This window comes from Salmo salar, chromosome 01, assembly GCF_965601325.2.
Source record: "Salmo salar chromosome 01, fSalSal1, whole genome shotgun sequence".
Classification (NCBI taxonomy): domain Eukaryota; kingdom Metazoa; phylum Chordata; class Actinopteri; order Salmoniformes; family Salmonidae; genus Salmo; species Salmo salar.
In genome coordinates this window covers 48,501,915-48,519,125 of record NC_138291.1, presented here as the reverse complement: position 1 = coordinate 48,519,125, position 17,211 = coordinate 48,501,915, and the positions used below count along the sequence as shown (strand labels likewise).

At 41.6% G+C, this 17,211-nt stretch overlaps 1 protein-coding gene across 3 annotated transcripts; it reads left to right on the top strand.

Moving 5' to 3' along the window:
* The first annotated feature begins 3,134 nt into the window (after window positions 1–3,134).
* Window positions 3,135–16,880, top strand: LOC106602906 (fos-related antigen 2). 3 transcript variants are annotated; one of them, XM_082974898.1, is made up of 5 exons: window positions 3,135–3,851; window positions 7,016–7,085; window positions 10,701–10,955; window positions 11,227–11,334; window positions 14,154–16,880. In XM_082974898.1, exons 3-5 carry the CDS (start codon window positions 10,716–10,718, stop codon window positions 14,685–14,687), a joined length of 882 nt encoding a protein of 293 aa, XP_082831024.1. In that variant the 5' UTR covers window positions 3,135–3,851; window positions 7,016–7,085; window positions 10,701–10,715; the 3' UTR covers window positions 14,688–16,880. The 3 variants fall into 3 exon arrangements, with proteins under 3 accessions (XP_082831024.1, XP_014051373.1, XP_014051380.1); XM_014195905.2 differs by lacking the exon at window positions 7,016–7,085 and having other exon boundaries at window positions 3,137–3,320; window positions 3,732–3,851; XM_014195898.2 differs by lacking the exon at window positions 7,016–7,085 and having other exon boundaries at window positions 3,136–3,851.
* Window positions 16,881–17,211: the final 331 nt, after the last annotated feature.

Here is a 17,211-nt window from a genome sequence, read left to right as displayed (position 1 = left end):
AACTGTTGAGCGTGAAAAACTGAGCAGCGTTGCAGTTCTTGATACACGCAAACCGGTGCGCCTGGCACCTAGTACCATACTATGTTCAAAGTCACAAATCGTTTGTCTTGCGCATTCACCCTCTGAATGGCACACATACACAATCCATGTCTCAATTGTCTTAAGACAATTCTTCTCCCCTTCTCCCCTTCATCTCACCTGAATTCACCTGGTCAGTCAGTCTATGTCATGGAAAGAGCAGCTGTTCCTAATATTTTGTACACTCAGTTTTACTGTATGTGCGCAGGAAAATAGACCATGCTGCAGACAGCATAGAGAAGACAAATACATGTTTAGAACTGATAATTGATCGCATGGTGCAAGAACGAATGCAATTAATTGATTATTGAATGTTATGATGGACACAGCTTTGTAGACCCAAAACACACACAGCTTCTGCTTAACAAACTCAAACTTGAGAACTAATTGTTTGTGTGTCTGCCTGGGTGCTGCAGTTCGCGAACGATATCGTGCTTATCACCCCCTCACAGCAGTCGAGCAATGCATTCCGCCAAGAGTCGTTTACAATCTAATCCGGTTACAATTAGACATCGTTTCAAATGTATCAATACATAATTTTGCAATCAACAAATGTACATTGTTTAAATCACACTTGTTTTACAAGTCTCAGTCACACATGACAGCTCCAATAAGCCCCTTAGGGTGAGCGACATGTGAACAAGAAGCTTGTAGAATCATTCTTTTGACTTTTCATCTCTGAACGCAAACAGGTGTGCATCAAATTGTATTTATCTAAAGGAAATGTAATGATGATAATGTCCAGCTAGGCGGGCCTATACAAATATATGGCCTGTGAGCATATATTCTAAATTTAAGTTGAACTAAACTGAGCATATCCAAAACGGTTGCCTACATGTACAGTTGAAGTCGGGAAGTTTACATACATACTGGCGGCTCCGGACAGGCGGGTGGCTCTGACAGCTCCGGACTGGCGGGAGTCATTAAGGACAACAAAGTTAAGGTATTAGAGTGGCCATCACAAGGCCTTGACCTCAATCCTGTAGAAAATTTTAGGGCAGAACTGAAAAAGCGTGTGTGAACAAGGAGGCCTACACACCTGACTCGGTTACACCAGCTCTGTCAGGAGGAATGGGCCAAAATTCACCCAACTTATTGTGGGAAGCTTGTGGAAGGCTACCCAAAACGTTTGACCCAAGTTAAACAATTTAAAGGCAATGCTACCAAATACTAATTGAGTGTATGTAAACTTCTGGCCCACTGGGAAAGTGATGAAAGATATAAAAGCTGAAATAAATCATTCTCTCTAATATTATTCTGACTTTTGACATTTTTAAAATAAAGTGGTGATCCTAACTGACCTAAAACAGAATTTTTACTAGGATTAATGTCAGAAATGTTGATAAACTGAGTTTAAATGTATTTGGCTAAGGTGTATGTAAACTTCCGACTTCAACTGTATAAACAACCATAATCGCACCAATTTCCATGAAATCTGTATTTTTGTGGATGATCCAAATACCTGCTTTTGATTTCTGCAATTTGCCATTCTCATAACAAGCATTCCTCACATTGTTGGTGATGAATATAGATGACCCCCTCACATATCTGACTGGAACTCGGCCGCATTGTAGCCTTTACCTTTCAACTATTTCCCGATAGCCTGGCTTTTCATTCATCTTATGCAGTGAAGAAATAGTGGACCACTCTGGAAACTGGCTTGAACAGATTATGGCTATAGGTCAGGGGCGACTCAATTAATTCAAACGTAATTTGAGGAAACTCCCAATATTGTGTTGTTCCTTTTGTGTCATATTGGAAGAACACCCTTGGTCTCTGTCATTGGTCTTTCGTTTTGAACGTTTCCTAAACAAGTGTAGACCTAATTTAGCGGTAGTTTGTTGAGCGTAGGCCTCTCTCTTAAATACGCTGTCTTGGCAAGGATGCATGTAACAAACACTATTTTAGTGCGTGTTATTTGTAGTTGTGGTGTTAACGACTAACATAGGAACCATATAACATTGGATTGCAGTTAATTCGGCATTTAGTAGACCTCTTCTACGTGGCGTATTCTGGGCTCTATGCCCTCCTGGAACTGGGTCTGAATTACCCCACATTTCATGTCGCATCCTTTGCTGTAGCTATGAAACACAGTTTTGTAAAACACATTATCCACGGCTGCACTCTATGATAATTCCATAGCATTTTTTGTGTTGTGTTTTGTTTCCAGATGTCTTTACAGCAAAATAACCAATATATCATGCATGGACCACATAAGCAATATGCCTTTGTCAGATGTATTTTCTGAAATGTCACTGGTCCAAATAGTTCGATGTGCTATGAGGACTCGAGACGGGGGAAAGAATGTCATTGCAGTTTCGTATCCTCAAAGACGTTCTAGACTAGCGCTCGAGAAAGTGGTAGCGTTTCCTTTATTATTTCACGTTACTGTTGGCCTAGCGACATCTATCTGTTCCTTGGGCTACACATAAGGGTAGGAATTGACATACTGAAGCTGCGATTTTTTTTAAGGGATATCATCTCTCTCGATTGCGTTCTCCCTCTCTCTTTCTCTCTCTTTCTCTCTCTTCGCGTAAAAATCAAAAGCTACAAACACTTTGAATAGTCATGAAATGAATATCCAAAAGGACTGCAAGATAAAGATATAATGTGCGGGGATTAACTGCATAGACATACTCTATGCGGTCCAAGAGACGCTAGAGCTAGAGATGAGATGAGATGAGATGAGATGAGAAAGTGCGTTGAGGGAGGGGAGGTAATCCCTTCCAGTCTCTGACGTGTCTTTACCAAGGAAACCCACACGCGTGTCCTCTGACGCAACTGCCCATTTCAGGAAACATGCGTCAATGGACCGTACCAAATCAGACAAACGGTGAGTCTCACCTCCAACGGATTGTATATACATGTGCATTAACATTTAGCATAAACATAATAAATCACCTTTAACTATGTTATGTATGAACAATAAAACTGATTTACGATACTGTGTGCTGATTTTTACAATCTTAGCTATGATAACCCCTTCCCAAGTGAAGTGTCTACGCCCAGAGACAGTGACGTGAGGAGCCGTTAGCGTTGATAAGCGGTTGCATTTCTTCTTGTTGCCATTAAAGTGAGTCATCTTAGGAAGTGCGGTGAAGGGATATAGAAAGAAATATAAAACTGTTCCAAGTGATAGCTGAAATAAATGTGTCGCGGGGAAGGGATTCTATAGACTAGGCTGAGGTGGAAAGCAAACATAAATCCTCTGTCTGTGACTCAACTCTGTTTTGACAGCGAAAGTAGGTGTCCTACTGACTTTTTTTCTCTCTCGAAGTTGGCTCTTGTAGTACACCTGAATAGGCTAGCAGTGGAGGAAAGAACAATAGCTGAAGTTATTCTCGAGGAGAGAATTATTTGGAGTTGACAAAAAATAAAATAATTTCGGCTTTACTTCTTGGTAATTGCCTTAAGTTATTTCATTTCGAGGAGACTGGATTTATTGCACTAATAGCCAGGCTATTTTGAGAATTTTGGGGGGGATATCAGAGTGTTTTAAAGACTGTTCAAGTTGGTCACTTTCCAATCTGGTCCACTTTCGGCACACAAAAAGGGATTGCACTGTCAGAGATTTTCTGTCAGAGGATTTTTTTGAGAGCGTCGGAGCTCATATCATCTACTGAAATCTTCCTCTTTCCTGGATCATGTACCAGGACTACTCCGTGAACTACGACACCTCGTCCCGCGGCAGCAGCACTTCTCCGGCCCAGCCAGAGTCATTCACGAGCGGCAGCAGCACGATCGGCAGTCCGATCTCTACCTCAAGCTACCAGGTAACCGACACTATGTATTTTCTCTTCTCTCAAATGAAAATATTGATATTCACAACTATCATTTGTTTAATTTGAGTTTCATTGTATCGAAATGTCACTGCAGTTGTCTTTTGAGTTACTTCCCACTGACACACTTTTCGATTGGTAGGCCTAACTTGATGCGTAGTTACAGTATTGGTTAAGGCTATCACGCTGTGTGTAATTATCGGTGTGCAATGCAATAGAGGTGCATGATATCTTTCTAATATATTGCTGTGTCAAGTTTTATTTTTGAGAAGCATTAAGAACATTATATTTATATTGAATATGTTACTCCAAACTATAGCCTACTGCTGTAGAGCCTTTTTCTTTACCTTCGGAAAGAGCGCGTCGCATTTTCCTGTGATATTACCCGAATTTGAGCGCGCTATAGCCTGTGATATTATTCCAATATTTCCCGGAGCTGCTCTATGCAAATTGGTTGAAACTTAATAGAATAAATTGGTTGAATATATATATATATATATATATCTCTGTCCAAGACACCGGTGCGCCAGTGAAGTGCATAAAAAGGACAAAATGACCGACCAATGCCGAATATATTTTGAATGTCATGAAACCTAACTGCAGAAAATTACTTATTGACAGGTGTTTGTGTCATCCGAATTTCCATATACAATCAGGTATTGCACAGTCGCTGTACTTTAACACCCACGTCTTGCACTGCTATGGGACTGTGCACCAGAAGTTGACGGGAGGCTTTATTGGGAAATACATATTTTGTAAAGGAAAATGTAACTTTCGAAAGTGTCCACAGACAATGTAGCCAAAATCGTATTATAATAACTTTTTGGATAAGTATAATCTGCTATCATGAATTATTATACAGACCAAACTGCATATAGGTTGCTACATCATATTTGTCAATACTAATTGCTCTCAACATTTTTCCTGCAAGATATGGATTGAAATAGAAGTGCCGAGGACATTTGGTAGGCTATTATTGGATCACGCCGTACTTGGAATGCGTAAACAAAAGGGCTACCGTTTCCCGCACTGGATAAAGGCTTTATTCATGCGCATAATTTGGTCACCTTGAACAAACACGCACTGATTCTCCCAATTCTTCTGTGTCTATTAGGTCTCTGATCTGATGATGATGATGATTGGTGTTCAAACTGTGTAACGTGAACAATGCAACAATGAATCTTTACTTTAGTTCTGCAGCAAGGCCTATAGCGTCAGTCAGTGGTGGTACGCTGTGTACAATATGGACAACCAGTCGACGCTGATACGCAAAAGGGTTCGACCCAAAGCGCGTGTGTGTGTGTTGCAGATGGGCAACATGTAGTCATGCACTGGAAGATGTTGGCCTGACTTGGTAACGGCGGGTTAAAAAGCTTATGAAGCGTCTCTGAATGCGCCCTCGGGGATGTTGGAGAACATGGAGACTTCGAGGCTGGAATTTCCTCCAGATGTCCTATTGTGATTACGTTACCTATTTTACCTGCCTCCCGTTCTCTCATTCTGATATGTGATGCTCAGTGGCTATCATTGAGGAACAACCATATATATCAGCGTGTCACACCTCATGTCTCCTTCCAATGCTGTTCCAGTCAAATATTCCCTTTTTAAATTAAGATGTAGCATATCGATAGTTTTTACGAAGGCGACAGAGACATGTTTCCAGTTGTTTTTATGTTGGCAGTATCCAGTGGCGACCCGTCATTCAGGGCAGGTGGGGCAGAGTGTTTCAGCCTAGCTCGGTGCTTTCTGTGGTGGTGCTGTCGAGCCAGCAGAAAATGGGAGCATTGCGCCGTGATTGGCTCAGTGTTCTGTCACTCATGGGGACAGTACGTCATCACCTAGCTTTAGTCCTTAAGTAAGGGTAGACATCCACAATTTCAGCCCTTTGGGTCCTGCCATAGTTATTACAAGTGCCCTTCTAAGGCTCAAGGTCATTGGCCACAGATAAAATGATGTCAAATCACGTTATATGTACAGTAGCTTTAATTGGACTGATCATGTCAGCATTATACTTTCACAATCTTAGCTAGCAGTCATCATCATGAATCAAGTTGACAATCTACTAGCAAATCCTTTTTAATCCTTGTCATATGAAGAGAAATTATAGATAAAACGTATCGGTGCTCATTGGCCATTGGGCATAAAGATTACTACAAGTTGGAAATTGCAAATTCAACATTGAGTCGTTTGGAAGGAATCAGTGGCTAACTGCAAGCATTGCAAAGCAACCTCTAATATTAGCCTGCTATTCAATGGAGTGGCTGTTTTAAAGTTCAGAGAATGCCAGACTTTGACGACAGAGTTTGATGATAAAATTTGGCCACATAGGACCGCAGCGTCACCTTCACAAGGTGAGTCCAAAAATGTAATGTATGCTGCTGCATAAATTATGTAATATGCAAGGGAGATATGTATACTGTGGTTAAGAAAGTAATACTAAGTGTATGTTGTGAAGTAAACTGTTAGTAGCCCATGTGCCTCACCCTAATAATTTGGCCTATTTTCACCAATGCTGTATTGTGAACACATCGTTCGTAGCTGGTGTGTGCTTGTTTGCCAACTTTTTTGTACAGCTTTGACAGTGCTCCTGATAGTAGTGATGGCGCTTGGCTTGCACGTGCAAATTCAGCACACACAACATTCTATAATAGAATTGTGTTATTTGACAAGTCGAATTAAAAGCTTATTTAACGCGTCAAGTAGTGTTATATGATGTATCTTTTTTTGACATGCAAAGACCCAAACGGGGTTCAATGTGCCTCACCCTAATCATTTAGTCTATTTTCACCTCTTAATTTCACCTACTGTTCTAACTTGATGGTGTACATGTAACCTATAACATGTTTTAGAGAAATTGAATCACTGAATATTGTAAGTGCTTTCATTGTCTTATATGCCCCATCAATTTATCCTACAGTTCTGACTTGTTGTACAGGGAGTACACTGTAAGAACGGCCCATATTTTAAAATCTGTCGCTGTACATATTGACTGCGTCCGTCGTCGCTCGGTCATTACTGTCTTAATCGAAATTACGGATTGCCTCTTATCCGCTTGTCGTCCCCTTATGCCATAGTTTGTACATCTCAATTGTCAGTACAAACCACATTTGTTTAAGCAAATCAGCCATATCAGCTATGTTTTTTTTGTTTTTTTTAAGGCAGTAAATGAGGCTGAATGAACTGTTTCGCTGTCAGACAAGGCTCTGCTGAAAGCCAGGTGTAGCCGTGGTAAGTTGTTGGGACTCTGCTGTTGGGACAGCTTTGATGTAGACCCTAACAGTTTGTGTGCACCGTTTGTCACCGTTGTAGTGCAATTAATGTATTGTTTAGTGTTGTGTTGTGGCTTTGCTGGCATGCATCCCACTTTTTTTTTTTCCCCCACCATGATTTACATGCTAAAATAGCCACAGGCAGTAGCACATGTACAACCTGCTGTAAGCCTACTGGCACATGGAAGGGCATTTCTGTGCTCGCTACAATCGGGATGTTGTTCTTTCATACACCGGTGTTCTAATCTTATTTCGTATAATGGACAGGCTGTTCAGATCTCCTTTAATAAGACAAATGTGGGAACTGTGACTCATTTTTGTAGGCCTATTAATCAGTTGACTGGAAGTGTTAAGACGGGTGCCAATTTTACGTGACTTTATCAGTTGGATTTTGTCATTATGACGGTGTCTGCTTCTGCCAAATGGAACCAGTGGGCGTGCAGAAGCACAATAGCTGGACTGGTCAGAGTTTAAGTTGGTCTTTTAAAATGAGCCTACACATCAAAAGACTGTTTGGGTTACATCAGCTTCGAGATAGTCAAGCATTGCCATTGGTGCTTTCTCTACCCTGGAAGGGTTTAGTATTATGCAGGCAAAAGTTCCTGGAATTTTACATCATCCTTTAGTTTTCTGGGGGCGGAGGACAAGTATTGTTAGTTTAACCTCTTAGGGCTAGGGGGCAGTATTTACACGGCCGGATAAAAAACGTACCCGATTTAATCTGGTTACTACTCCTACCCAGTAACTAGAATATGCATATACTTATTAGATATGGATAGAAAACACCCTAAAGTTTCTAAAACTGTTTGAATGGTGTCTGTGAGTATAACAGAACTCATATGGCAGGCAAAAACCTGAGAGATTCCTTTACAGGAAGTGGCCTGTCTGACCATTTATTGGCTTTCTTTGACATCTCTTTCCAAAACAAAGGATCTCTGCGGTAACGTGACACTTCCCACGGCTCCCATAGGCTCTCAGAGCCCGGGAAAAAGCTGAATGTCGTCATTCCAGCCCCAGGCTGAAACACATTATCGCCTTTGTCAAGTGGCCGATCAAGGGACAGTGGGCTTAGGCGCGTGCACTGGTCGCCCCCGTCTTTATTTTTTTTCCTCTATTTGCCGAAACGCAGATTCCCGGTCGGAATAATATCGCTTTTTTACGAGATAAATTGCAGAAAATTAGATTTTAAGTGGTCTGTTTTTTTTCTCTTACAGCAGTGGGCAAGTCCCAGTGAGTTATTAAGGACCAGAATCCGGGAAAGGGGGCAACACGTGTGGAGCTGTTTTCTGACACACAAGGCACTAGGACTGACATGAGAGCCTATGGGAGACAAATCTCGGTGCCAGGAAACGTGTAGGCTACGCGTTTTATTTGGACCCTGCACCTGAAATGTTTCCAAACAATGGTGCTTTTCATGCATTTTAATTAGTTTACTCACGGTCGATTCACCGATTGTGCAAACTTGATTTTTAGAGACAATCGCCTTCCTTGACATATTTTCATATCCCCCCCCCCCCTTTACCAGAAATGTATGTCCTCTCCGTGTAGCAACAGGCACCGCAATTTATTGTAACCAACCATTAGACTACTCAATTTATAACTTTATCTTCTGGTTAGTTATCTGCCCCTGGGATTTATGAATGCAATGGAATTTTCACTGTTGCCTCACTTCTGGAATGTATTGGCGGGGGACCTGGCTTTTCTCTCTAGCCTAATATAACGCTGCTTCCACCTTACTGGAACTGACCGTTTTACGCACATGCTTTACATATCCCAAACACGACTCACCACAAGGACATAATGGATGAATTAATCATCAAACATTGTAAGAGCTTTCATTGTCTGTATAATGGACACGCTCACTGGTGTCATATCCTCGCCTTTAGGTCAATATCGTTATACCATCAAAATATTGTCCTATCACCATAAAGGTGCCTCATGAGGGCTTAAGCGTAAGCTTTATTTAGTAGGCCTCTACTATATTTTGCTTCACAGATGGACACTTCTGTGCTGCCCCTCACAATGTTGGTAAAATGTGTCACTGTCTTATGAGCGTTATAGTCTTCAGAAACCCAAGTAACCTTGATGTCTTATCTAATCTATTCATATAATCTATTTTATTAGATAGCCTCACTTGTATAAGGAAAGAGATGGGCCTATCCAGTGATATCAGTGCCAATGCAAAACAACATAATCACATTTTCTGACAGGAATAAACTAGTCATCACACCTTTGTCCTTTCTCCATGGATTGTATTTTTTTTCCAGAGAGGTGTACAATTCCATACCATGTTGCTCACCAGATGACTTGCTGGTTGACGCAACTAAGCTCTTCTCTCCTATAGCCATAGTAAGATGGAGGCAGCAGCAGCACTACGGGCTTTCCCGCCATGATTCACTGAATGTGTCACTGACTGCCACTCCGGGGGTTAAACGGGTGAATCTAGACAGTGTTTGTGTGTGGAGTCAGTGATTCACTACTACAGTAGGCTTCAATGCAGAGGATTTGTGAGTATGATTAAGTGGGTGACCTGTGTGTGTTCAAGGAGGTTAAGCTACAGGACTTGGAAATTGATAGCAGAGTCAAATAGCCTACATGTCAAGTGGTGTGTTTTTTTTCTTCTGCTGTTGTAACAAGTGAAATAAATAAATTTCGATTTAAGCAAAAAATAAATGAATGGAAATTGAGATCTGTGAAATACAAGCACCATTTTATGTTACTCCAATACAATGGTCTTTCCCTAGAGTTGAAGAGACACACTATTTATTTGCTAGGCCCTGCCCCAGAATTTTGGGCAACCAATTGCAGCGCTCCAATGGATAGTCGAGTCCACCACCTGGACACTGGTCACTTTTAAATGGTATGAAAGCCTGTGAAGGTTATGTTGATAAACAGCATTTTTTTTTTTTTTTAAGTGCTTAAATGGCTGAATAATTTAACAGTGCCGCAGGAGTAGCAACTGTGATTCCTGAAATTCAGAGCCAGTTCATGGAGTATTTTTAAAATCTGAAATTATACTTTTGCTACATTATTTGCTAGCCCAGCTGGTTAGCTAGCACTGTCTCATAGACCACCAAACATTTCTAATGCTAGCTAGCTAGCCACTTAATATATATATAGTTTTCTTAAGATGTATGTTAGCTAGCTAAGTTAGCAATGTTATGAATATAACTCCCATCTGCTGTCGACATGAGGATACGATTTGAGAGCACTAGTTGGCTCCAAAATTGCATGCTGACAGGGAATTCAGAGCCATTCAGTGGCTAGCTAGACTACAAATATAATTTTACCAGCTTCCCATGAAGCAATTGTTCTAGCAGTCCACCACAACATACCCAAGAGTTTCCTGATTAGCAAGGGGAAGTCTGTTTTAATTTCAGTCTGTATTAGAAACACAGTGAGATTTCGGCAGTGGTTGAATTGGGCTTCCCCGGGAAAATGTTGTCAGAGGTTGCAACAGTAAACGAAGGATCAATTGTAATCTTGAAATCATCCACTCACCATTTCTCTCCTGATCTGCCCTCTTCCTCCTCTCCCAACCTCCCTTTCTCTTTGCTACCTTTCCTGTATCTAGAAATACCGGGCCGACATGCCTGGCTCTAGCAGTGCCTTCATCCCCACGATAAACGCCATAACGACCAGCCAGGACCTGCAGTGGATGGTGCAGCCCACAGTAATCACCTCCATGTCCAACCCTTACTCACGCTCCCACCCCTACAGCCACCACCTCTCCAACAGCCCCGGGCTCCTGGGTCACACCACCCTCGCCCGCCCAGGTGTCATACGCTCCGTCGGAGACACCCGCGTACGACGTAGGAGAGATGAGCAGGTGAGGACCACAAGTGTACAGATGCGTGTGTTCAAAAGTTACTTATGTCTGGCAGTGTGGAGAGCATCTTGTGGCGGCAAGAAACATTTTAAAATATCTTCTAACATTGTAAAACAGTAGAGTGAGTTCTACTTTCAAAGTACCAAGATGTGAGGAATTTGGCGATATTGAAGATGAAGGCTTATAGTTGTAACCCAAAGCTTCTCTACTTGTTTGCGCTGTTCAGCTTAAGTGTTAATGACAACTCACAAAGTGTTCTTTTTGCCCTCAGCTTACCCCTGAGGAAGAGGAGAAGAGGAGGGTGAGGCGCGAAAGGAACAAATTGGCAGCCGCCAAGTGCCGCAATCGCAGACGAGAGCTCACCGAGATGCTCCAAGGGGTTAGTTGGACAACGGCACCGTACAACGGCACAACACACTCTTCTACGCGTACACGCGCGCGCGCATACACACAGACACACACACACACACACACACACATATATGTCCCTGTCAGTTTCAATTCCAGAGACTCTCTATTTGTCTACTTAGTTGCTACTATTCGTCATATGTTGTGCACTTGCAGTACAAACGAAGCACCAAAGCATGAAAAGGGAAAACTTATTCCCTTGTGCAGGACAGTTTCATGTTAAGCTCAGTTCACTAACACTTCTCAAACAGTGTTGCACGTATTCATGTGTCGACCTCAAACCAGAACCTTGCGATACTGGTTTGTCTAGGTCTCTAGGGGAACTTTAGCTATTAGCACTAAGCCGTGCTGACAGTGGATGTAAGGGTTTTTGTCTGGGTGCAGACAGCTGTAGACATGGACAGGGCTGGGCCCTAACCCTCCTAGCCAAGCAGACAGCACTAATTAGACTCATTAGCTCAATTACAAAAGAAACAGGAAATGAATGTGCTGCAGGCAGCTGTCATTATGAATGGGAGATGTTTTATAAAGTGGGAGTTCCATCTCATCTCTTACTATCCCGTGCAATTTTGACAAATTCATGGCTACACCCTCCAACTCCCCCAAACTGCTTCCAGCAAAAATGCTTTCCCTCCTCCACCACACACGACTCTTTGTTGAATTACCAAATAAGGAAGTGTCATATTCCAACCATTTCAGCAGACTTATCTTTCTTTCTTGTTCTATTGCTCCTATTTTTGGTTTTGGTGGGGGTCTGCTAGTTTGTTTCCTACTTTCTCATATCTTTGTGTTGGAGACACAGTTCTCAGACAGGCCTGTGACTTATCTGTTTTCTGCCCGCCCAATCTGGTGACTACAGGCTTCTAAGGGTCTGTCTTTGTCTGCTGGGGCCGTGACACATTAATGGCACATTACGCTAGAGGAAACACGCTGTGTTTTGCGTGTTACATCACGTAGCTCCATCTGGGAACAACAAAAACCTAAACATGAATGTGTTTTTTGTTTGGACAAAGTTGAAATAGGAATTACTTTTTGTATCAGGATAACGGTCAAACCGGAATGCCTTATATTCTGACAAATACAGGTTTGAGTTCAGGTAATTTAGGGGCAAGATGGCCAAGATGTTGATTGATTGCCCTTTCGCTGTATCTTTTCCTTAGCAAACTTACAGTGCCTTCAGAAAGTATTCACACCCCTTGACTTTTTCCAAATGTTGTTGTGTTACAGCCTGAATTTAAAATGGATTAAACTGAGATTGTTTTTGTCACTGGCCTACAGTACACACAATAGCCCATAATGTCAAAGTGGAATTATGTAAATAAGTTCAGGAGTAAAAATGTATGTGTCATGGACTCACTCTGTGCAATAATTCAATAGTGTTTAACATGATTTTTGAATGACCACCTCCATCTCTGTACCCCAAACATACAATTATCTGTAAGGTCCCTCAGTTGATCAGTGAATTTCAAACACACATTCAACCTCAAAGACCAGGGATGTTTTTCAATGCGTCACAAAGAAGGGCACCTATTGGTAGATGGGTAAAAAATAAAAAAGGCAGACATTGAATATCCCTTTGAGCATGATGAAGTTATTAATTTCACTTTGGATGGTGTGTCAATTCACCGTGTGACTACAAAGATACAGGCGTCCTTCCTAACTCAGTTGCTGGAGAGGAAGTAAACCGTTCAGTGATTTCACCATGAGGCCAGATACAGAGTTTAATGGCTATGGTAGGAAAAAACTGAGGATAGATCAACATTGTAGTTACTCCACAATACTAACCTAATTGACAGAGTGAAAAGGAAGCCTGTACAGAATTAAAAATATTCTAAAACATGCATCCTGTTTGCAACAAGGCACTAAAGGAAAAAAAAATATGGCAAAGCAATTCACTTTTTGTTCTGAATACAAACTGTTTGGTGCAAATCCAATACAACACATTACTGAGTATCACTCAATATTTTCAAGCATAGTGGTGGTTGCATCATGTTATGGGTATGCTTTTAATCGTTAATAAGGACCGGGGAGTTTTTCAGGGTTAAAAATGTACGTAATGGAACTAAGCACAGGCAAAATCCTAGAGGAAAATCTGGTTCACTCTGCTTTCCACCAGACACTGGGAGACGAATTCACCTTTCAGCAGGATAATAACCTAAAACACAAGGCTAAATCTACACGGGAGTTGCTTACCAAGAAGACAGTGAATGTTCCTGAGTGTCCGAGTTACAGTTTTGACTTAAATCTACTTGAAAATCTATGGCAAGACCTGAACATGGTTGTCTAACAATGATACATTTGAAAAGAATAATGGGCAAATGTTGCACAATCAAGGTGTGGAAAGCTCTGGAATTGCCCGTAAAGACTCACCGCTGTAAGTATTGACTCGGGTGTGAATACCTATGTAAATGAGATTTCTGTATTTCATTTTCAATAAATTTGCTAAAAATTCTAAACATGTTTTCACTTTGTCACTATGGGGTATTGCGTGTAATCCATTTTGAATTCAGACTGTGAAACAACAATGTGGAATACGTCAAGGGTTATGAATACTTTCTGAAGGCACTGTACACTGAAATATAATGTGCATTGGGTTCTTTTTGGGAAACACCGCACTCTTGTGGTAGCATTAGGTGATGCAGAAACTTACCAATGTGTACCTTAAACAGTGGTTGGGGCTTTGCTGTCTACTCCATACACCAGAATTGTAATTGAGCTGAATGTGAACCCTTCGGATACTGAAGATAAAATGTGTCCTTATCAGCTGTTTTTTGGTGTTGTGGTTTCCAGGAGACTGAGGAGCTGGAGGAAGAGAAGGCTGATCTACAGAAAGAGATAGAGACACTGCAGAAGGAGAAGGACAATTTGGAGTTCATGCTGGTGGCCCACAACCCCATGTGCAAGCTGCCCCCGAATGATCGCCACCAGAGGAGCCACCACCAGCAGCAGTGTGCCCCTCTCCCCCTGACCATGCGCAACAATCTGGGTCCCCGAGGCCCCATCAACCCCGTTGTGGTAAAGCAAGAACCACAAGAAGACGACGTGGACGGCAAGTCCCAGCGCTCTGTCATTAAGCCTATCTGCCTTGGGGGAGTTAGTGGGATCTTCTGCGATAGTGACAGCCTCAACACCCCGGTGGTGGCAGCCTCCACCCCAGCATCCACACCCAGCGCCCCCAGCCTCATATTCACCTACCCCAGCATGCTGGAGCCAGAGAGCCCCTCGCCATCCTCTGAGTCCTGCTCGAAGGCTCACCTGCGCAGCAGCAGCAGCGGGGATCAGTCTTCGGACTCCCTCAACTCCCCCACCCTCCTGGCCCTCTGAGCAGGGACAGTTAAGATGAGGTTCTGGGGGAGGCTGAGCAGCGCCCCCTACCGACTTGGCAGACAAAAAGCACATTCAAACCTGGACCAAGCCAACCGTGAGCTGTGTTCTTGACACCAGGAACCCTCAAGGGCTAAGCCGCTTGTTTTTCTCATACGCTTCAGTGTGATTAAAAAAAAAAAATGTAATACCCAAATGTGTGCACCTGTACCAGCCAGTGTCGTCCCTTCATTTCAACTCCAGCACATCAATTTGCTTGTTGAACAATAAACAGATGACATGGAGGTGAGAAATGCCAGAAAAGCCATTTATGAGGCGGAAACTGGAAAGCAAGACATATTTTTAGATCAACATTAAGTAAAGCCATCTGGTGACAGTTGCACTCTCCTATGATCAATTTATCAATAAATCACTAAATGAGAGACAGAAATCAGCATTTCCTCTGACATCCCTCCTGTTTGAAGGAGGGATACAGAGACAACGTAGAGATTTCAAAAGCAGATGTCTTTTTCTTGATTTTTGTCTCCTCCCTCACACAGAAACTATATTGGGAGACTACAGAGTGTTTTATAAACATCTGACTTTATTTCCATATCTACTTGTATTTATGGCGTGTGCTAATATTTTCTAAATGTGTGTCCTTGCGTTCTGATGTTGTCTTCTGATCTGCCTGTAGAACAGCAAAATGGTTCACTGGGTGAGCCACAAAGCCTCAGTGTCTCAAAGGAAAAGAGCCAATTTTTACTCAATGCCTAGTTCGTCACCAGTCTACTCTTAAAACATTGATCATAGTATTGATGGCCATCGTATTGATGTGTTTTCCTCAGTAACGTACCTGAACTATATTATGCATTTATTACAAGTTTGTGCGATTGATGTGAGGGATTTCTCTTCTGTGTGGTGGTTGAATAATTTTTTTTTTTTTAAGGAGCAGCACGGGCGGCATCGGGGTTTAAGTGCTGGAGTGATATCTGAGGAGAAATTCAAACAGTGTTCCCTTCTCCTTCTAAAATGATGTCATTCACCAAGACAGTTTGACCAATGAGGTTGTGAGCAACTCCTTATACCCCCACTACTGAAGGAGAGTTCAACCAGACACACTAGAGCTTGATTGAAAGTTATCCATTTGTTTTCTATCAGCATTCTTTTTTTACTCTTGCCTGTAACACAAACTCTGGCTTTGTCAGAAAAGGGGATTGGATATTGCCAAGTGATCTCAATATTCCCTTGCAATAGGGTAGGTTTTGAAACCAAAAAAATACATCTGTATATCATTTGTACTAAAGGAGGGGTCTGGTTGAACTTTTCAGATGCTACTGTGGTGTGAAAACATGGTGGTAGTAGTAATAACACTGGCTACTTCATTTTGTAATTTCATCATTATTAATGTTCTTATAAGGGGCAACACCAATATGTGGGCAGGTGACCCTATATATCAACAAGCACATTGAAACCTGTTCACTGGCCATTGTGTGGCCATATCAGACCCATAGCAAAAACAATGCACTTTCCAATTCATTTTGACTGATGGGAAAAATGAGATTTCTCTTTTCAGCTGGCCTGAGGTGGAAGAGGAATGTCTTGAGGATAATGGTAAAAGAACACTTTTTTTGTGTGTGTGTTTTATGGGACAGAGGGTTAAGGATACCAAGCACTGAAATGGATAGAATTGCAATATTTCAGACGTATTGTTTACTTCAAACATTCCTTACATGGTCAGTGGGGTAATGACCTTTGTGGTGATCACAGGACAGAAGACGGACTGAAAATTTTTTGTTGTGCTGGGTGCAGCAAATAAGACATTAAAAGCATTGCTGTTGTTGTGGACTAGTCACATCACTTATTGATCTTTGTTTGGATGGTTATAGTATCACATGATAGCATTTGGACAACAACTCCTATCATGCATTGGGATAAATTGCAGACCAAGAAAAAAAGATACCAAAATGTAATTGTCAGAGTTTGTCTGTTCAAGTCTTTTGAACCCCCTAAAAACACGTAGGAAAGCCATCAACTTTAGATATTCTACTGTACATGTCATCTGCTGTATGTCTTCTGTTTTTGACATCTATTTCTTATTTTTCCAAATGCTTTAATTGTTTAAAATTATTCAAAACAAAAAACAGCAATATGTATCGCAATGTTTGTTAATTTCGTAATTCAATTATAATAAAAAGCATTTTCAACAAGGAATTCTTGAAAGCTGTTATTGAGCTGTTCATTTGACTTCAGTGTCCATGGGCAATGCATTGTCCTTATTTTTGTATCTCAACATTAGGCACATTTGATTTGAAGGCGGCGCACCTCTAAATTAGGGCTTGATTCAATCTGTATTGCAGAAGATCCGGGGTATAGCAGGATGAAAATTTAAAGGCAATGTTCCCGCATTAATGGAGACTGCATTCATGGTAAACACTGTATATGTCGGCTCAATCGGAAATAGGTTACCTTTTTAAATTTAAATCGTGCTATACCACAGATCTTCCTCGATCCGGATTGAATCGAGCCCTTAAGTGACGTATGA